The following is a 22,960-nucleotide window of genomic DNA, read 5'->3' as shown; positions in this document are numbered from 1 at the left end:
TTACATTACCATTTTACAACCTCTCTTTAGCCATAGAATAAAACTGGCTGTTATTGTTACTGCACTTTTAAGACTGAAATATGTAAATGACCTCTGCTCTGATTGGCTGCCCTGTATTGTGCCTCATTCATAAAGCTGTCAGGGCTTGAACACTCCTTATAACTTCAGCAGAAGTGGGTGGGGCTAAACTGCTATAGGCTTAACAGACAGTTTATATGTAAATTATTTTTTCTGTGACATTGTAAAAACAGTGAATTCAAAACAGGCTGTTTTTAATGCTTAATTTTCACATATGGACTGTATGGACGAGGAAGTGAATGGTTCATTTTAAAACTTTAACAGTGACATTTACAACAAACAGTAAGGAAAATTTATTTTTCCAAGATAATTTCCCTTTAATGTATTTTAGTGTTCATGTTAACTATTTGCGTTCTGACTGCAGCACTTTTCATTTCAGACCTCTCGTCAGCTTTGTTAATGACTGACTAATTAGACATGCAGTCCAGAGTGTTAAGTATTAATTAAAGGGTCTGAAGCTCCACTTACAGGTGACCGTGAACCCTCTGACTTTATGAAACACATATAGTGTTATTAATAGAGAGGGCTGCACTCCTGTGAAGGCTCAGTGCAGCAAACACTGTAAGAAGAGATAGATTTTGAAGCCATAATGGTGATGTTATCAGAGAAACGTTCTGGAGGAGAATCAAGATGCCTTCTTACTTGCTAATGGCTCTCTTTCAAAGCTCCATTTCCTCAGGTTGTTTGTTTCTTTCACTAGAGCAAAGGGCCTTTCTCTGAGCTATTATTTCTTCTGCTTTAATGATTTATCGTCAGTGTGTCTTTCAGCGTACCATCTTGGTGAATGTGTGCTTGCCTTAAACTTTGACCACCAGCTGTTCTTAATTTAATTATTTTACGTGTAACTCTTATAATCTTGCCTGCTCTGTTCTCTCACTCTTACTGAATATCAACATTAGACAAAGTGTTGTGATAAATGCTTGTATTGATTATGTGAATGTAAGTAATGTGACAATCTCATGTTATAACATAGTCTGATTTTTTCTTTTTCAGAATGAGCTAGTGGCTGTCGTTCTTTTGGTGAGCGGTATCTGCCATACTTTTAAATTGTCTCCAAATATTTTCCTGAGGGGATCTCAATCTGCCTTATTTCAAAATCAAAAATAATCAAAAAGTTTTGCTTACATAGTCACCAAATAGGTGAATGGAGTGCACAATTTTCAAGCTATCATTCAAAAAATGTCAAACCATCTATCTGACGATTGCTAATAACAACATTTGCTGTTTTTAGGAGAGAGGAGCTTGTTAGCATTAGCTTAGCCAGCACAACATCAGTTGGCTAACTAAAGCATGGACACACATTTAGATGATAATGATTTAAATCTGAGGAAACAAAGTCGAGCAACTGGCGTTGAAGGGACAGAAGGGCAATGTTGAACATGTTCTGTGTTCTGCAGTCTGATCAACTAACTTAATATTAGGTTAGCGAGCAGGCTACAGACCCACACAGTGGCAAATACCACAGTACAGGTTTGATTCTAACTAACTGGTGTAAATGACAAAAATTAAGTTCTGAGAGCAAAGTTGAGTGACTGGTTGGAGTGACAGAAAGCCAAAATATAACCTGTTCCGTAGTGATTGTGATTGTAGTGTTTTGGCTAAGCTAATGAAAGTTTAGCTAGCAGGCCAGATGTGCCACACAGCCCAGCACAGGTTTACTTCTAGCTAACTGATACTCTTTAAGAGGATACCTGAGAGTGCAAAGAATGGTGCAAGAGTGAAAGCTGAAATTTAACGTGTTCTTTTTTCCTGGCTCTGGTTTTTCCCCTCTTTCTCACCTATTAGTGAGCTCTCACGCCACCAATCTGTGAGCCGCCTTAAAATATAAATGGGTGAAATGTGTGTATTTGGCTGTTAAGATGTGGAGTAGAACTTTGACACATCATAATGTTGAAATACTGCAATCATTTTAAAATACTGTGGTATATTACCGTTATGCCAACCCTAGGACTGTGGTAAAAATATCAATATATTCATACAGTCCTTGAATGTAAATACACTCTGTACAGCAAAAATATGTTCTACCACAGCTTTAAGCGACTGTTCCTAGTGCAAAAGGAGTCTCTTACTGCTTTGGCTCTATTTGGCTCACCAGCACAACAGTATACCACAAGGTCAGGTATTTATACCAACCTTACTCTTCATTTTCTACATTATAAACAAAATCTTATGTAGCATATATTCAACCTTTGAGTGATTCTCAGGATTTTTTTACCTGAATGACCTCAGACTGACTCTCAGACTTGACACACTTTTGTCTCTGAAAATTCTTGGGCTTCATTTTGAGAGATCCACAACAGCATAGCTGTCTCAGCCTGGTGGTCTTGTTGCAGATGTGGCTGAGAGATACAAGGAAGGAATTTTAAACAAGCTGCTTCTAACACATTAAATGTAGCACAGAGTGAAGTCTGTTCTCTCTCTTACAAACATGTCCACTGTACGTCCAGACTTTTTGAGGAGGGAGCTACAGTCAACTATCAAATACTTTGATTAGGAAAGTTGAAAATGTATAAAAACTCAATAATTAGTGATTTTTTTCGTTTATCAGTAGGGTATTAAATGTGAGTCTGTATGGCACCAGTGTTTATTTCAGTGAGTTATTTTGCATTATAATGTAGAGAATGGTTTTAAATGGTATTACTTTTGTATAATTTCTGTGAACTGTTTTGCTTTTAACTCAACCCTGTTCTTGTGGTGTATCCAGATTTTGTTAATTAGGTTAATTGAATTAGGCTGGCAGTAGGAACAACAGTGAGATGGCAGAAATGAAGCATACCTACATGAGGTATGCAGCATGGTGGGCCCAGCAAACGGGTGAGTGGTGCAACAACAAACTCAGCTTTACTGGAACAGAAAAAGGACAAGTCATTATCAATGTAGAATGACGCAAATGAGATTGGCTGACAGTACTGGCCGTGGTCATGTGCCGTTGATCAGAATGAATGTTTCTTTCCCCCTTTGGCTGAAAATGATGTTTTAGTGGGTCAAAGCTAGGGCTGACACTAAATCGTATTTCTACCATTATCATGATACGAGTTTCCCAACATTAAGGGCTGCGGTGATAGAATTGATCAAATTACCTCAAATACCTCAAATTACACACGCAGCATCAAAGTGAGATAATTTCTCAGATAAAACAAGGTTTTCATTATCAATATATGCCAAATAATAATATATAATAATTAATATAATATGGCATATGATGATAATAAAAACCTTTTAATTTGTGTTTGTAGCCTGACTGCAAACATGAATAGAAAAAGCTGGAGGATTCCTCACTGTTTTTGGTCATTGGATGTCCAATTTTATCCACAAAGGGTCAGTGAGGCCCTTCCTTATTCCAATTCATTCCAATTAGACAGAAGAACTCTCGATTCCACTTGTTTTATCAGTTGTTCTCAGTCTTTACTAACTCATCATGTGAGCTCCTGCTTTGTTGGAATGAAAAGCTGCAGCCACTCTGGTCCTTTGCAGATAAGATTGGACACCCCAGTTTTAGACAGAAGCACCTCATGGAACTGACTCTCATTTTGTAGGTTACGAAATCTCAAAGGGGTCGTAATTAGCAGTCAGATAGCTTTGGATACTTCATAAGAGTAGTGCTTCGCACAATAGTGAATAGTGCTTTTGTAATTCTGTATTTTTTTGTTTGCTTAAAGGAGAGGTTAGATTCCTATTTATGAAGAAAAAAGGCTGTATTTATATAGACATCTATTCAGCCTATAACAATTACACTCTGCCCATTCCTGCTGAGGTTATTTTAAGTGTGTCAGACTGTATTGCTTTTTGCAATGAGGCAAAATACAGAGCAGTCAACCAGAAAATATAGGTTGCAAAATGGTCACATGAAAATGCATCATGATTGCTTTTGGTACATAAAACCACACAAATGTCATAAGAAGAAAAATGTAGGTAAGTGTATAAAAGGGTCACTCCAACCAAAATATTAAATGTAGCCATTGCTACATCTGTTGTAAATCTACTTACTTTCCTACAGCTGTGCTGCAGTAGCCTCTAGACTGAAGTTATACAGGAACAAGGAACCCCTGTCTGATGATGCATGTTGAAGGTGGAAGGAACGTTTAAAAATCTGCACCTGCTTTGAGGTGGATTTTTTTGGCTGTTTTGACCTTTTTTCTACAGAAGTGATTTTTTTCGTCAGCTAGTGAATGCAGAAGGTGGGCACATAAGTAGCCTTACTGCTAGGAAGCTGAAAATCTTATTGCACCTGTATAATTGTAGCAGCTGTCTTCAAATCATCATTACAATGGAGAGAATTGATTACTAAAATGACTCAAATGACTAACTAAAAGTTAACAGCAAGGCTGCTACCTGACTATCTAGATGCCTTACCTCAGTTGGCTTCTCTTCTCTGGCTGAAAGGCTAAAAATGTGTCCCTGGTGTTCATTTTGTGCTGTTTTCTGAATTAATATTTTCCCATTACTGATGGATGCTAAAGCCCAAATGGGATGTGGTCCATCTGGCATGTCCCTGATCTGCCTGGTTCCCAGTCTGCCCTTGCTCCTGAGTGATACATGGTACTTCATTCGGTAGAGCTCAAGTTGCAGGTGGTTATGTAAGCAGGCTTAAAGCCTCAGCTAATCTTCTTGCTAATATAGTCCGCTGTCAAGAGGCTGCATAGTGTTACAGTTATCACTGACGCAGACAGTTAGCTCGGCAGGAGCTCCTAAGTGGTAGACATCCATGGGCCAGCACTGATCTGATTACCCCCACAGAGGTCTTCCACAGTCTATAATTTCAAAGCAAAGATGCTGTCACTTCTACAATGTCACTTTTTTCCAGAGGCTTAGAATAGGAGTTTGAGTGAGTTCTTATTTTTAGATCTTACTTCACTCTCTCTCCTGCGTGGTTTGGCCACATCAGTGGCTCGTGTGCATCACCAAAATATTTTCCAACATACTGTAAATCAGACAATAGCACCATAGGGACTATAGCATGTGTTATTCTGGACCACCAAGATAGAATTATGCTAAGCAAGGTCAGGCGATTTGTAAATCTAGACATTTCACTATATCTTCAAAGTTACATTTCACAGTTTTTCATTGGTAAATATCCTTCTTTCTTCCTGAGAATCACATTTCAGCTTACCTGTGTCCTATACATTATTGTTATTGTATCAACGAATGTTCTGAAACTTGAACTGCTGTCTAGTGGTATTAGTAGTGCAAATCTCAGTAAACTTGTCTTGTAGAAGAAGCACATAGAAGTATAGACACCATACAAAACATCACGTTTTGTCATTGAAATCAGTTTGTTTTCAAAGGTTGTACTCTGGTCTGATGCACTAATTTGGCACTTTTAAGTGATATTTACTAGCCAGCATGGCAGTAAACCTGTAGTCATATGAGGACAGTGGTACAGTGATTACATATAATATATAATATATCTTTAATTTATACATAATGCCATAGCAAACCAGTGGTGGCTTGGTTTACTGCATATGTACACATTATGATACATTCACTACTGAGCCTGTTTGTGTTTTTTAAATTATATTATTTTTAGTGATGCACCAAAATGAAAGTTCTTGGCTGAAACCAAAGCCGAAATTCAGGGGAAGCAGGCCAAATAAGCTTTACAATCAATAAAATAATCTTACTAAATGTAGCACAGTATGTAGGCTACAGTATATGCCATCCAGTGTGTATCCTTGACAACAGAGAAAGGTTATCCATTCATTGCAATGACTTCCATTATTATTTAGGTTTTCCACTGTGATTTTTTTTGACCATTGTAAAAACTGAGGCCTTACTATGCATACAGTAACTTTTCTTTCTACTTCTGCTCCTCTTGAACATGAACATTTATTAAAAGTCTCTTGTCTAATTTTCACTACTATTAAATTGGTTTGTGAAGTTTTAGATTTTGACACTTTATTGTAGGCCTTTGTAATCTTTTTTGTAAAAATGTTTTGCCTTTCTTTTTCTTATTAGCCACCAAATATGTCTGGAAGTGGCAGGACTTTCTGTTTTTTGCCTCTAAATATTTGGTACCCTCCTAATTATTTTGCATTTATTTTCAGCATTTCACACCAGAGGAAAGTAGGTACACTTAGGCCAACTAGATATATGTAGAATGAACACTTTTACCATTAAATTATTTTGAATGTATTTCATACATAACCGAATATGAATAAGAACAAACAGAAAAATGTATTGTAATGCATTCTTAACAGATGCAAATACAGAAAGAAAATAGGTGAGACCCTTTCGCTGCGGTTGTTTATTTGTTTTAACTGCATGAGTCCCTTGGAAAGTTTTAATCTGCAGGATGCAGCTAATCAAGTTTTTAATACCCATGGCAGGCATTGTTTTTAATATCCAGTTAAATTTTAATATGTTGCAAGAAAATAAAACCTGCAGTCCTCATAATATCTCACAAACTACTTCCTGTTGAAAAGATGTTAATTTCACATGATTTGCAGGTGCTTTTAGTTGCAAATACAAAGGAGAAATAAAAAATACACTAAACAACAGAGGGCAGATCTCAGGATGGTATTAGAAGAAATTAGTAGAAATATCATACACAAATTATCATATGATCTTATCTTATTAAAGAAAATGCCTGTAGCAAGATGCCAGGCTTTCTGCATTGTTAAATTGTCCAATATTATATAAAAACACCTAATAAAATAATAGATTTCAGTGCAGAATGAGGGCAACTCAATAAGCTCACCTTTCGTTCCCACTTTACACGCCTAACAGACCTGTTGTGTTTCACACTAATGCAGACATCGGCTTTATATATCTAATTTGCATATCTGCATATCTTACATTAACCAGACCTGGGGCAAACTTACAAAATGTGTTTAATATTCAGGGAGCCGTGCAGATGAAGCTGTTGTAAATGAGACTCACTGGGTGCTCTTTGCATGAGAAATGGAAAGACATTAGCATCCAGCTGTGAAGCGCAGCTGCACTGAACTTTAAATAGTTCCATTTATTCAGTGACTTGTTTTATGACAAGAATGTCAGTTGCAAAACAAATGAGAACACAGAGACGGTCCTGGGGGGCATCTTGTTGAGTGTATTTCTCTTGATATAAGTGATTTGTCAAGTGCTGAAAGCATTCTCTTAACTGGCGATACTGAAATGGAAACTTGTTAAAATGTTAACAGTAGTAAGTAATGTAGTAAGTAACCCTACAAACCTCATCCAGTACCCGAAATACATTGCCAGATCAAAACTTTGTGTCTCTAATTATTTACATAATTTGAAAACAACTGCCCTTCACATTGTGTGAAAATCTAATAATGAAGGGAAGGAAGGGATTGTCCAAAATTACTACATTTCAAGTGGTTTGTAGTATATTGGATAACACCACTGCTGTTAATGCAGGTTTGACTTCCAGGCAAGCGCAAGCGTGCCATGCTACACCAGAGTCCTTCAGTAAGGCTCATGACACACATAACACACATTTACCTAATTCTGTAGCATGATTAAGTTTTAAGTTGTTTTTTAAACATATAAATGCACTTAGAATAAAATCTCCTTATTATATTAACTTGAATAAATGGCCATAACTAAAAGGGGTAAGATCATTGATATCTCAAAACAATAGCTAACAGCTTTTCTCTTTTTTCAGAATGAGCTTGTCAGCTTGTCATCTTTTGTACAGGATTAGGTACAACATATATTCAGTGAGGTAAAGTACATGCCAGTGGTTCTTTGTGCAGTTTGCCAGGTCCCCTCCTCCCTCAGTTAGGGATGTGCATTCTGACTAATATTGATATTTAAGTAACCTTAAGGGTTAAAGAATGGATCACTGGTTAACCACAAGAAGGAAAAAACAGCGCAGTAGAAAAAAATGGACATTGGCTGAAATTAATGTAGGGCAGTAGGTTTGCCTTTTTAGGGGACAGCACTCGTTTTGCACAAACAATTAGCCTCATGCAGAGGAATACATTTGAGAACATGTTTTATTATTCAATTAAGGGATACCAAGAGTAGGTTTTCATATCTGATGACTAACGGATGCTGCCTCGGAAGAGCTAATAAGCAGCTAACCAATACAGCATTGGATGCTTGAACTCGTTTAACCACACACAATGTGTGGCTTCTTACAGATGGTCTTTTCTCCACAGTGGACGATGTGCTAACATATCAGTTTGTCAGAGAAATATATTTTCACTGTTTCTGTGTCACGTATCCACCGAGCTCTAAGGTGGATTCGGACTCAATCTCCCAGAATCCTCTGGGAGATCAGATGACTTCTGAGCTTCCCGTAAGTGACAACACCGAGACGAACTCAATCTCCCAAGAATCTCTGGGAGATTACCTGACGCCTCACGTGACTCTGCGCTCCTATCAGCGCTCTAGATCTCCAGAATACTGATGTGAAGCACCTGTGTTATTGGTCTTTAGTTTAGTATTTAAGCCCGGGCTTTAGCTCAGAATAGTTGCGAGGTATTGTATCCACTTTTGCGATCTACTGAGCGTTCTTTTCTTGGAGTATATTTTGTGTATGATCTTTGCCTTTCTTTTTCTCGACTTTGCCTTTTTGCTCTGCCCTTCGGATTTGTTTGCCTTATTTCGGATTACTGTTTTTGACCCATTGCCTGTCTCTTCCACCACGCTGTTGCCTATCCCCTTTTTGGACTGGATGCATTGTCAGATGTATGTTTGTTTGTACTTCCTATGCCTTTTGGATTCGAACCCTGCCTGTTTTGTGACGACGACTTTGAACTGTGATTCTCTCAGTAAAGCCCCTTCTGTATTTTACATCTGCGAGCGTCTGAATCTGCTTGGCACGTTACATTCTGAATCTAATTGTATGTGTGTGTGTGTGTGTGTGTGTCTGCCCTGTGATGGACTGGCGACCTGTCCAGCTTGTTTCCTGCCTTCCACCTAATGACCATTGGGATAGGCTCCAGCACCCCCCACAGCCCAGGAGTATAAGCAGCTTAGATAGTGAGTGTGTGTGTGTGTGTGTGTGTGTGTGTGTGTGTGTGTGTGTGTGTGTGTGTGTGTGTTTCTGAATCTAGCTAACATCAGCTAGAGCAGGCATGTCAAACTGCGTCCAAAGTGCTGCAGAGATTAGTGTTCATCCATATCTAACACTCTTCAGTTCATGAAGGCCTTGCTAATTAGCGGATGAGCTGAATCAGGTGTGTTTAATGAGGCAGTGTGCTGAAGTCTGCAGTGGTTTGGCCTGCGAGGACTGGATCCTGACACAGGCGAGCTAGAGTAACTTATTTACACATGTTAGTAAAGCCATGCTATCTCTGCCTTCTTTGTCACATCCTTAACAGCATGCCCTTGATAATGTGCTCATGCTGAAGTGCTCATGTTTTGGAGTAGCAAAGTATAGTACAATATAGATACTACAAATACAATCAAAATCAAACAATTTACTGTCTTGTTAGAATTTATTATGTTTCATTTATGAAACATAGCAAATAGCTAAATAGTGTTTTTAGTATTTGAATACTGGCACCTTGAATAGTTAAGTACTCAAGTGTCTGTGCACATCTCTACCCTGACTTATCAGCCAGTAGTGTGTCTGCAAAGTCAGGCATTTATATCTAGCTTACTAGATATATCTAGAATTCTCCACCATTACATTATTATCACCATTTGAAAGCACCAGCTGCTCCTTACATTGTGTGAAAATGTAATGATGAATGGACCAAGAGAAATGGTCCAAAATTACTTGGAATAAAATCTTTTTACATTAACTTCCAGTTCCTGTTGCTGAAAAATTACTAATTTTCAGGGTTGGAATGTTTGTTCTGACAGCGGCGATATGTTTTTGGTGCTCTTTGGTAATTTATTAGCCCAGTGATTTTTGGGCTATGATTTTTTGTCACGTTTTTAATATTGATGTCAGTCATTGTAGTTGAGACCAGTGGATTTCATTAAAATTGCTTCACTGACGTTTTGAGTGACACCCAGCCTAAGAGGGATTTGATGCGATGATTCGCAAGAGCAAAAACGTTCCGTCACAGATGCTAATTCTCTTCACTCTGGAAGAAGCTGGCACACAGAGAATTACAATAGATTTCTTTTTCTATTTTAAGCAAAGCAGACAGAGTTATGCTTCATCTCACTGATGGACAATTTATATGGTAGCCTTGAAAGGCAGATAGAAATATTCAAAACCTTCCATGAGGCTCCTAGACTCTTAAATATTGATTCATTTGTCAAAGTGCTGCTTAAGTTTCTTTTGAGCAACTGAACCATGTTCACACAAAAACCAGGCTTTGTTTTGTAATCTGGCTGGGGGACAAGTGGATTTCCTGAGTTAAATAATATCTTAGGAGCCAAACAAAGGAATGTTCAAAGGTGCATTGAAAACACTTGGAACTTGTTGGCTGTTTTTAGTCTCTAGGATAAATGGAGCTTTTTAAATACACACATCTCACTGTTATCTATCATATCTGTGTAGTTCAGAGTTGAAGCATTTGAGTGCACCCACATTCATTTATTTACTCTGCGACAGCGAATTTGTCATGCGTGGTCATGTTTATATTAACTGTGGAATTATCGCTGCATCCGCCAAGATTGGTGACATTTGTTAGCCCCTTTTCTTTTTCTTAGTGCACTTCTCCTTAGAGACAGCTTTAGAGGCAAAACAAAAAGTTTTTTGGAGTTTGTACCATCTGCATGTTTTCCACTCTGCTTAGTATAACATTGCATACTAAATAATTCAAGGTAAACCGGATCATACATGATTTAAACGGATGGGTGGTCTCTGTGGTCTCCAGAGTTAAGAGGTTTGCTCTTTCCTTTGATTTGGCTTAAAAAAGACTTCAGCTAAGTTGATTTTGGAAGGGAGATAAAATGGCTTTCCTCGTCCCATTGAACTCTGACATTGATTTGGCACTGGTGTCTTGACTTATCAACAGTGGGTGGCTGTGAAGGGAGGCTCAGTTTAGCAGCTACTGCTAAACTTTTTTTTTTTTGATCCTGCATTTGTCTCAGGTCTCTTGTGGATTGTTTTACTTTCGCTAGGTAAGGCCTCCATTTAATATCCCTAAAGAAGACAATGCATTTCTTAAATTTAGATGGTACACTCTTAAAAAAGATGGTTCTTCAAGGGTTCTTTAGTAAAGGAAATGGTTCTGTTTAGAAATGGTTCTATATAGAAGCATTTCATGAACTATTTTTAAATGATTTTTTGCATGGTGAAATGGTTCTTCAGACTGATGGAGAATGTGTTGTATATGGTTTCATATAGAACAAGCTGGACATTGTTACAATAGAAGAACCCATTTTGGTGCTATATAGAACCATTTCCAAAAAAGTTCAATTAGGAACCATATACAACACATTCTTCGTAAGTCTGAAGAACGAAATCACAATGCAGTGAACCGTTTAAGTACTTTATAGAACTCTAAATTCCCTACTATAGGACCCTTGAAGGACCATCTTTTTTAAGAGTATAGACTTCAATCATAGTAGATATTTTTCAAAGATATTCTGTCACCCTTCTCTGATATCCAGGTATCAGTATTACCCTCTGGCCATTCCACTGGCAGAATGAAAATTGACCCTGGATATTTTTATAATATGCTTTTTTCATTGATCCTAGTTTTCTTCCTCAATTTAGCCATGTTTAACTCCACCCGCTAATTTGGACTCCCACAATCACACAATACTACTAGCTCTAGGAAGGTGAAGGCTAGCACATGTTTCCTCCAAGTCACATGAAGCCAGCCACCGCATCTTTTTCAACTGCCACGAACACACTGAACAGCTGAATGTGCTTAGAAAAGAACACTAATTGAAAATTCTGTTATGTCAGCTAACAGGCTGGCATTGTGCTGAGTGATAGGGGGAGATGGAGGAACACCCTACCCACCCAAACAAAGCGAGGCCAATTGTGCTCTCTTGGACTCCTGGCTACGGAAGGCTGTTACTTCACTGGGGATTGAATTTGCGCTCTCCCGCTGAAAGGGTCTGCACTTTGACAGTTGTACAACTGGTTGCTGTTGTGACTTTATGTTGAGCTGCTAGCGAGCAACAATGGCTGAGAGTTGAGGGCTGAAAACCCACTCAAAAATAAGTTATTCATTTGACCTGACTCTACTGCTCAAAACTGTATTCTCTAACCCTTTAAAATCCCAGGCTTATGACATACTAAGGCTTATTATTCAGTAACTACACTGTCTACAATGCAAACTAGCTAACAGGTTATTCTTAGGTTGTAGAAGCGTGTAGTAAAACTTTGGGCCCGCTGGCGTATGTGTATGTGTCAGGCTTGCTGTTTATCATGCTGTGCTTTGAATTTTGCTGTTGTAGGTGCTATCTGATAGCCTGCAGCTGTGAGAAGATGGGCGGCTGTGAGTGTGGCTGGGTCATAGCCCAGTCCTGAGATGTTTGGCCCTCCATCCTGGTGCCTGTCTCAGTGATGACGAGCACCCTTGCTGTCTTCCTCCTCACTCTATCTGTCCTGTACAGAGCTGAGGTATGTGACTCCCATCTAACTTACATGTTTAAGCAAATCTGGCAAGGGCATGCTTAAATCTATAAGTCTCCAGTTGTTGTTTAAAAGGCCCAAGGATTAGCATTAAGTAAGCTGCAAAAATAGCCATAATTTGTGTTGAATTCATCAACATATATGGGTACATGTGGCTTGCCATTCAGCCTACATCAGTTTAGCCCATCCATTCACACTGAAGTCATAAGGAGTGCTGTTACTGCAGCCAGTCTGTACCACAGTTATTGGCCCTTTAATTATATTATATTATATTATATTATATTATATTACATTATATTATATTATATTATTATATAATTATATGCATTATGCTTATGCAGTTAGGCCAGATCTGTAGTGTTCTCTATTAGTCATTGTCCATTCATTCACGTGTGACATCATATGATTTGTGTCTTTCAGTGTGTGTGTGGGAAGACAGTGAAGGATACGGTGCAAGAATGGAACAGGTATCGGAACGAGTGCCTTCTGAAGATCAGCTCAGAGCCCACCCCCTCAGGTACCCCCAAAACTCCATCATACTTATATCTACAGCAAATGTACTGTGAAGCAAATAGACATTTCCCACTGTTCTCCTTAAATACTTTGCCAAAACCAAATGACGACTCACAAATGTGTCTCACACATTCCCATAAGGATATTATATAAGCATGTTTACTGCAGTATTCATCCTTTATTTCTTCTCCAGGTCTGTTCTGCAGACGCATGTTTGATATGTATGCTTGCTGGACAGATGGTGTGCCCAACACCACAGTCAAAGTGCCCTGTCCCTGGTATTTGCCTTGGTATGATCAAGGTACTGGCTACCTTTCATTATTGCTCTATGTTTTAATTAGGGCTGTCATGATTACTCCATTAAAACTGATTAATCGATTATAAAAATGATTTGATTAAAACATACATTCTTTATGAATCAGCTTAGTAGACAGCAATGTGACTGATAAATAAGGTATCCACTAGTCATATAAAAACATGTTTAGTTGTTAGATGTTCAGTTTAGATGTTTATGTAAAACTGGCATAAGTTATACCAAACACTGTGTGGGCACTGGACACCACCGCTAGCTTAGTGCTAACAAAACATTGAAATTTCCTTAGATGCAAACATTAGCACTACCATAGTGGTGGTACTCTGGATACTTTTAAAGTGAAAATTTCTGTAGTAAACACTGATGTATAATAATGTACACAGCAATAAGTTCATGAAGTGAAAGACTCAAAGCAGCATTTAACATTTTCATGATTAAGATGACTTAAAATGCATTAAACTTAATTTTCTGATACTTGCATACCTGATAATGCATATTTAAAATTCTTGTACTCTCGCAGAAGCTGATAGACACACATTTTTATGTATTTTGACATATTTTTATATATTTTTGTTTATGTGTTAAGCAGTAATATCTTTTTAATGGTAGATTTTTTTAGTATCTTTTTCAGTAAAATTTATAGAATCTTTGAAAGGCTGTGCACAAATGAAGCAACCAGATCACTCATTTATTGAAATAATCACTAGACTACTCAAATACTAATCTAATCAATTGTGACAGGTGTAGTGTAAATCTCTCAGTGGAATTTATCTATTCCTGCACAGTAGTATAAATTAGGGCTGGGTGATGTATTAAATATTCATCATAAGTAAATGTTATTTATATGATTGTATACCATTGTTGCCTGTATTTCATTGTTAATTCAGTGGAAAACAGACTGTGATGGTTTCTAAATTTTATTATTGAATTATAATTTCTTTTAGTTCCTTTTGTAGTAAATATTTTTATCTTTTTAGGCAATGATTTGCTTACATTGAAGGTTGCATGCACACTTGCAAAAAAAGTTTGAACATTCCTGCTCAAATAATGTGTTTTGTTGTTTTTGTAAGTGAAAATATGTTAACATCCTTTACAACAAATAAATAAATAAATTGAATATGTAATTTTTATGCACATTTTCTATTTATTTGCTGAGTTTAACATATTGGGAAAAATGGAAGATAGAAAATGTGCCATAACAAATGTGCCACATTTTCTGTTTAATTTTTTTCCAATACGTTAAATTCAGCAAATAAACAGTGATTATGCAGCAGAAGTGTGTTCTCTGTAGAGGATGTGCTATTTTCACTTAGAAAATCAACAAAATATGCAATTTAACCAAATCAAAAAACTTTTGCACATGAGTGTATGAGTGCATTTAATAAGGACTGTTTAGTTTAAATTATGATTCTTCTGACTGGAAATAGTCATTCTTCTGAGCCATTTCAGAGAAAATGCATGAATTTGAAAGTAATGTTGTTACCAAAAAAGTAGATACAGACTACAGATAGAGAGAGTTATTATATTACTCCCACACTCTGCAGTGCGCACTGGGTTTGTACTGCGGGAATGTGGTCCAGATGGCCAGTGGCAGACCAACAACACCAGCCGCACCTGGAGAGACCACTCGCAGTGCAACGCTGATGGCAGCAAACAAAGAGAACAGGTATAACTTTATCTTCGCAGTCACAGTGCAGTCTAACAGGGAGGGCATTTTAAAAGACTATACTATCAAATTTCCCAATATTTTCATATTAGGATTTTTCCACAAACACGCTAACATATATCGAATCTGAAGAATGACATTTCACTACTGTGATGAAGACTTATTGGCTTATTGGCTTACTGGTTTGTTTGGCATTTTAGGCTCTACAAGCTCTTATTACACTGGCTTTATGCAAATCAAACCACAGCTCCAATGACTGTGTACTCACTCACATAGTTTAGACACCTTTTATGAGGTGTAGGACAAAAGCTTTGAATAGATGTTGTGAAACAACATAAAACTCATACTTAATCTCTGCTGGTAAGCAATGAATTAAATTCAGTACTTTTATAAGAGACAGAAATGCAATATATTGGTTATATAATTTTCATGCATGACTTCATACGGATTCTTTGAACCAAAACCAGATGCAGCAAGCCATAAAATAAGATGCTTCATATATTTGTCAGTGCCACTGAACTAATGGAAAAAGTTTAATATCAGCATATCAGCATTTCTCTCTTGGTGGTTTGCTTCTTGCACCTCACTTAGATCATACAGACATAAAAATAGTTTTAAAAAGTTAGTGCTCTGACCAAACTGAGTGCAAATACCATTTTACTATTTCATAGTCTCAGACATCATTCATATTTGTTGTATGAAGAGATTAGTGACTCAAATCCCAAAGAAACAGGACAATGTTCTATGCTGTAAAGTCTTACTCATCAAGTTATTGTTATTTGACTTCTGGCTATAGCCAATTGCTTGGGAAGTATCCCACAAATTTAAAAGCATCATTACCAAGCCATGCTCATGGCCCAAGATGTACGTAGCAGTAGACATGCAGGGCAGGGAGACTGTGCCAGTGAAATGAGTTGTGACCACAGAGAAATGAAGCTGTGACATTATGGACACAGAGCAAGTTCATTATCTCCAATCCCTGGTTCCTCTCTCAGAGTTCATCTCAGTAGGCTAGCCGAGAACAGTTGTCGCAGTGTTGTCCAAGGTCTTCAGTATCTATCACAGGCAATCTTGTGCAAAGGAGATGTATGGGGTGTTGCTGTTTTCTTCATCTGTAAAAGAACAAAACAGATTTTTATATTCGCAGACTACATTGTGTTGGAGATATAAAGAGTAATTTGCCAAATGGATGAACTCGGTAATGCAGATATAATGACTGCAGAATCCATTTCTGTCAGGAAAAAGATGAACCTCGAGTTCTGTAAGAATTGAAAAGAAGCTTAGTCACTGTAATGCAGACTGAAACTGATTATTTTTGCTGATTTTCCTCAGGAATATCAGATGCTGATTCTAGCCTACTTTAGGGTGATGTACACAGTGGGCTACTCTTTATCCCTGGCTAGCCTGTCTCTGGCCCTCATCATACTACTTCTTTTTAGGTGAGTCTGAATGGTGTCAATCTTGTCTAGTCTAGTGCACTGTTCTGAATCTTCATTTTCTGAATGGGTCATCTTCTACAACCCCTTTTCTAAAAAGAAGTTGAGATGCTGTGCAAATCATTTAAACCCCATATTTAATTGAAAATAGTGTAACAACATACCAAATGTTGAAATATTGAAAGAATTTTATTGTTTTTGAAAAACATATGCCCAGTTTGAATTTGATGCCAGCGACTTATTTTTAAAAAAAGTTGGGAGAGGGGCAACTAAAGTCTGGTAAAGTTGTGTAATGCTAAAAGAAAACACCTGGTGAATTATTTCACAGCTAATTAGGTTAAATGGCAACAGGTCAGTTGCTGTGTCCACAAATACAGAAGTTAAAACTCCATCATGCAAAGAAAAAAACATTAACAGGGTCCAGAAACGCCGCCACCTTCTCTGGGCATGAGCGCATTTAAGGTGGACTGAGGTGAAGTGAAAAAATGTTCTTTGATTCGACGAATCATACATTGAAGCCGCATTGTCCTGGCTAAAGAGGAGAGGGACCATCCGGCTTGTTATCAGTGCACAATGCAAAGGCACTGTTCATGCTAAACAATGTATACAGGTTTTGGAGTTTCACATTTGACATATTGTCCTTGTACTATTTTTAATTAAATATAGGGTTTAAATGATTTACATGCCATTGCATTCTGTTTTATTTACATTTTGCACAGTATCTTAACTTTTTGGGAAACAGGGTTATAGTAATGATCTTGACCTGACAAGTTTAATTGCCTATGCAGAACACTGGTCCAGCTTGTCATTAGTGACACTGTGGCACTGTTGACAGTGAATAATGTGACAGTGAACATACTGTAAATACAACTGTAAATACATAGTAATGCTTAATGATGTCAGAGTCATATTGGAATGCAATGCTGTACATTTCTAGAACAGAGTTAACAGCTGTTATGTTTTAAGAACTTTCTTATTGTCACACTTCTGCTTCTTTCCACTCACACACACATTTTTATTAGGTTTCTGTTTATTATGCAACACACAGTATGTGGTAGCTACTTAGCACTTCATCCACTGTTACTGATGGTGTTTAAATGTCTTGGGAATGAAGCAGCAGATTACTGATTCTGAAAGAGTGCTTTGAATAGATTTAGAATTAATGTATTAATGCACTGAACAAATGTTAATATTGCATTTGCTAATAAAGCTCTGTCACGGTGCTTTAGTAAGTTAAGTACTGCTTAATAATTTGACAATATATTATTCCAACCTGTTATTTTGGGTAACACTTATATGTGGCTTACACAGTATAGAATCATATGTAATAGGTTAATAGGTTAATAAAACATTGTGTGAATGTTGAAGGGGCCATTTCATGGTAAAATTAATGTCACTTTTTTCAAATAAAAGAGTTTGATGAAGTATGTAAACATTGCTAAAGTTTCAAAACGTACCATTCACTAGACAGCCCATACAGTTCGTATGAACAGTTGCAAAAATGATCTGTTTTGAATTCATTGTTTTTGTGACGTCATGAAAACCAACACATTTACATATGTCCAGCTATTCAACCTGCAGCTATTTAGTCCATTCACACTGAAGTTATAAGGGGTGTTTCAGCCTTGACTACTTTTTAAATGAGACACAAAACAGAGCAGTATATATTCGTACGTCAGTCTTAAAGGCACTGTAACAAAACCAGCTTGTTTAAAAGTTTAAAAGATAAAAAGAGGTTGGAAATAATCCATGCAAAAATCAATTAGACTGTTTGTGTAAAAAACACATAAAGCATCATAGATGAACCTCAGAGAAAAAAATAAAATAGACTGGGGTTCAGTCCCCCTCCTGGAGAAGCACTCTACGCTATACCATTAAGAGTGTCTGCCAAATGATGCGGATAAGAAGATATTATGCAGATCAGATAGAGTAAGCATTTACAGTATCTCTGACTCAGACTATTTTTCTTTGCTAGATAATGTAAAATATGGAATATTTTAGTTTCAATTACTTAATTTGTTCCAATACAATAGTGATATATCATGCAGTGTTTTTACACCTGTAGAGCAGTTTGGGTATAAAGTCAACTGTTGTGCTGAGCTGCATGTTTCTGCAGAGGGGGATGTAAAGAGTTTTGAAAAAGTGAACTTTAAAACTGAAAAATGCTTCTTAGCGATGACAACAAACTGTAAGCCATTGTGAACTGGTTACCAATTCCTCAGCTATGTACTTGGATATTGTATTGCTCAGTGGTCACCTTGTCCTGGAGATCTACTTTTCCTGCAGAGTTTTGTTCCATCCTGCATCTGACATGCTGCCCCCTCACCCTTTACCTAAGAGCAACGCTGTGATTCAGCCAGTCAAGGACGTATGTAGAAGTCAACCCCTTAAAATACCAGGCTTTTGTCATACAAAGGCTTATTATTCAGTAACTACAGGGACTTCTGTGCAAACTGGCTGAGCTATTCTTAGGTTATGGAAGTGTGTAATACAACTTTGGGCCCACCAGTGGGTGGTGGCCATTTAAGGGGATTAGTGAGCTGGAACAGGTATGGCAGATTATAGTTGGAAGTAGACTCTGCAGGAAGGTAAATCTCCAGTACCAGCATGACCATTGATTTGATAAAGCATATGACTAAAGTAAGTGACCAATCCTAAAATAAAAGACCTGGCAGGGAAAGGGGGGCATTTCTGGCAAAATTCATGATTACAGACTACAAAATGAGTCATTGAAGCAGAATTGTGATATTATTCTCTTCTGCCGCATCATTATTTTGTGTATTGCTGCATTGTAGGAAACTCCGCTGCACCCGCAACTACATCCACACCAACCTTTTTGCCTCCTTCATCCTTCGTGCTGTGTCCATCCTCACACGTGATGCGCTCCTCACCAGAGAAACTCCTGAGTTTAGGGACAACAGTGACGTGTCCAGTGTCCTGAGTGACCAGGTCTGAGCATTCATACATCCACTGACAGGTCTACAGACATACATGACCACAAAACAATATACACACATAAATCCCTGTAGTGTACAAAGTTCACAGTCCTGCGTGATGAGATGAGACTCCCCAGACCTGAACTCATACATCAGCTCTCATCGTTTGACCAAAACAAGTCAAGCCAAATGGAAGTCCTGCAGACCTCTGACCCTAAAACCTTTTATCTCTATGCTCTGCCTTCAGGCTCTGTCTGGCTGCCGCGTAGCTCAAGTGCTCATGCAGTACTGTGTCGGGGCCAACTACTTCTGGCTGCTAGTGGAGGGCCTGTACCTCCACAACCTTTTGGTGCTCATGGTGTTCTCTGAGAACAGTTACTTCTGTGGTTACCTAGCCATCGGCTGGGGTGGGTACACAGCTTTACATTCTAATCGTCTGTCATTACACTCAAATATTAAATCATATGAACTTAATTTAATTATGTCACATATTTTAATGCAGTCAAATGGAGTGGAGTCAGCATAAATGGACATGCAATTGTAATTAATGCAAACATATTTTCAGTTTGTAAGTCAAACTGTTTTTTTGAGTGTGTCCATCATGTTTTAGTCTTCTACAGAATAAGTGGTGAAATGTACTTTTTCTCATTTGGCACATCAACATAGTGGCCATTACGTACAGACATATTGATCAAAAAGTCAAATTTAGCAATATTTCAAGCTTGTGTTTATGTCCACTTTGTGCAACACTGGAAATGTGTTTATTTTTTGTTAGGGAAATTAATGAGCAGTATCCTGTTGTAAGAGTTGAAGATTTTTACAGAAGATTTGAATCAAGATTTATTTTCAAGCCAAAACTCGTACTACAAAAACCTACACCAATGGAAGAGTAAATGCTAATATCCCTTTTGAATGGCAACAACAATATCCTACGGGGCAGTAATAATTTAAAACACAGAACGAGCCAGACAACATTTAGTCAGACAACATTTCTTCATTTGGTTCAGTTATTTAGTCTTTTTTTACATAGTCAAGGCCTATACGTTCTATTAATATTTGCATCTGCAGAGAATTCTGCCAAGTATTTGAGCCATCTAGAGCCTCGTGATCTGAGGTCCCTGTAAGTAATCAGTAATTCATACCTTTTAACAAATATAAATACTACAGGCATTCCTTTATATGAGTTTGTTTCCAAAATTAAAAGTTATTATTATTATTATTAGTATTATGATAATATATACTATTTTTTTGCAAGCCCACCCAACAAAGTAACTTTCAGCAGCCCACAAGGTTTCAGCATATAGTGTCTTTACTTCTATCCCAAAGTTAGTAAAAATTTTATGAGCAGGTGTCTCTAAACTTATGTCTAGTAGAACATAAGCAATATATTAAAATATTATTAAAAAAAACACCTTCAATTCCAAACTTCCTTTTGTTTACTTTCTGCTCTTTTAACAAACATCTGAAATATTTATTTGCAACTGTCAGTGTTTGTATTCACCCTTGGTTGTACAGTAAGGCCATTCTTTTCCTCAGGTACTCCTGTACTCTTCGTGGTGCCCTGGATAGTAATGCGCTACCTATATGAGAACACAAGGTAAGCCTCATTAGCTGTATTGCAGGAACATTAATCTTTGCTTCCAAATTCAACCAGCCTCACTGCCTGCTTCTCCCTAAAGGTGTTGGGAGATCAATGAAAACATGGCCTATTGGTGGATCATCCGAACTCCAATCCTCCTGGCTATTTTAGTAAGTATTTATTCTTGATGGTCAATGCAATTCTGTATTAACATCCCTATTTTAATAGACTTTCTAACTTGGCTTGAGGAAGTTAGACATAAGAATATTTTTATAGCAGTAGTTTGTCTCATAATGGAGAATTTGTGACATTTTGGCTGTAATGGTAGAAGAAACACTCTACTAAAAGTGTTTTGGCATGTCTAAGTATCGAAGACCTCTCAATATTAAGTACTTAGACGAAGCGACTACAAATGATATCTTAGTATCACCTGCCAACAAAATACATCTAACATCCTCTTCTGTTGATAGCAGGCTAAATGTACTCCTCATGTAAAATGCATGGATGACATTGAAGGACATAGGTTTTTGTGTTCTAATGCATGTGAAACATTGCAGGTAAACTTTTTCATATTCATAAGGATTATCAAGATTCTCATCTCCAAATTAAAAGCACACCAGATGAGATACACAGACTATAAATTCAGGTAAGACTGTATTTCTGTGAATAAGTAAACACAAAAAGAAAATGCATGTTCTTTATTACTAAATTTAGTATATCCTATTGTTCTGAATTAATATTTATATACCCTTTCTATTTTTGACAAAGTGTTTAACATTTTCTCGTTATTAGTGCAATTTGAAATGCTTAACGTCTTTCTAAATAATGCAGAAAGTTACCACAAACAGTCTTTTTTGATGTAAAGTTTAACATGTCAATTTATACTTGCTTTAGTCTGGTTCTATTCATCCTTGGGCAAAATCTTTAATAAGATAAAATGTAAATTCATGATTAGGGCTGTCTATGTAACCTTTTGAAGTTTCCCTGGAATTAAAGGAAACCTCTTATCTTCTGACTTCAAATGATGCCCTTTGCCACAAAGGGATTTTTAGGAAGCAGTTTGCCTCTCAGAGGAGTTTGTATTTTTATCCTAAGTCTTAAATCTAGCTAGAGTTCACTGGGTAAAACAGAGCTGATTAAAATCTGAGATGCATGATTCACATAAAAATATCACAAGGACAGAGAGCTGTTTGAAGCTTGATTCACTTGCGAGCCTCACAGTCATTTTTTGCCTGATGGTATTCTGAAGAGTTGGACCTGGTAACAGCCTTCTGGATATCTCATTTGATCAAGCAACAGTATTTAAACATAATAATAATAATAATAATAATAAATAAAACATTAAAAAAATAATAAAAATATTTGCATAGCACCTTTCATGCATGTAACTAAAAAGTGCTTCACAAAAGTTTAAAAGACAAAAAATACTAATGAAACCACACAAGAACATAAAAGCAGCTAGAATACACTCTTTAAAAATGGTTCTTCAAAGGTTCTTTAGTAAAGGCAATGGTTCTACATAGAACAAACACTCAAAAAATCTTTTGAATGCACAAATTCATTTTTTATTATTATTTAAAAAGTAGTACTAATAGGAAGTAAGTAAAAATAAAGGAATCATAAAAACAAAGTGTAAAAAAAACATATAACTCTTTTTTGGTCAGTTTAAACATACATGGACATTTACGTATGTGTGTAGGTGATATGTTTGTGGCCGCCCTATTATAACTAAAGAAATAAGATCTTATCACTGTTGTCCTTTTAGTAACTCTAAAGGTAAAATATGAAGATGAATCATGCTTGTGTTTTGAACTGGACCGTTCTTTAAATGCGGCTCTTTAGGTTGGCCAAGTCTACCCTGACCCTCATTCCCCTGCTGGGAATTCATGAGGTGGTATTCGCCGTGATGACGGAGGAGCAGACTGAGGGTGTACTACGCAACGTCAACCTTTTCTTTGAACTCTTCTTCAACTCCTTCCAGGTATAATTGAAATCTT

The 22,960-nt window shown here is 37.2% G+C and overlaps 1 protein-coding gene across 1 annotated transcript in view; it reads left to right on the top strand.

Moving 5' to 3' along the window:
* Positions 1-22,960, top strand: part of gipr (gastric inhibitory polypeptide receptor) — a 29,461-nt gene that overhangs the window by 4,619 nt on the left and 1,882 nt on the right. Inside the window, exons 2-12 of the mRNA XM_036562761.1 lie at positions 12,343-12,508; positions 12,941-13,037; positions 13,227-13,334; positions 14,891-15,012; positions 16,345-16,451; positions 19,244-19,397; positions 19,632-19,791; positions 20,921-20,981; positions 21,064-21,133; positions 21,521-21,609; positions 22,806-22,944. Of these exons, the coding sequence (XP_036418654.1) occupies positions 12,452-12,508; positions 12,941-13,037; positions 13,227-13,334; positions 14,891-15,012; positions 16,345-16,451; positions 19,244-19,397; positions 19,632-19,791; positions 20,921-20,981; positions 21,064-21,133; positions 21,521-21,609; positions 22,806-22,944 (1,164 nt within the window). The 5' untranslated portion in view covers positions 12,343-12,451. The remainder of the gene's footprint in view (positions 1-12,342; positions 12,509-12,940; positions 13,038-13,226; positions 13,335-14,890; positions 15,013-16,344; positions 16,452-19,243; positions 19,398-19,631; positions 19,792-20,920; positions 20,982-21,063; positions 21,134-21,520; positions 21,610-22,805; positions 22,945-22,960) is intronic.

Source organism: Colossoma macropomum, unplaced genomic scaffold (genome assembly GCF_904425465.1).
Source record: "Colossoma macropomum unplaced genomic scaffold, Colossoma_macropomum, whole genome shotgun sequence".
In the NCBI taxonomy this organism is placed as follows: domain Eukaryota; kingdom Metazoa; phylum Chordata; class Actinopteri; order Characiformes; family Serrasalmidae; genus Colossoma; species Colossoma macropomum.
Note: the sequence above shows the minus strand (reverse complement) of the source record. Positions and strands in the feature narration are given on the sequence as shown.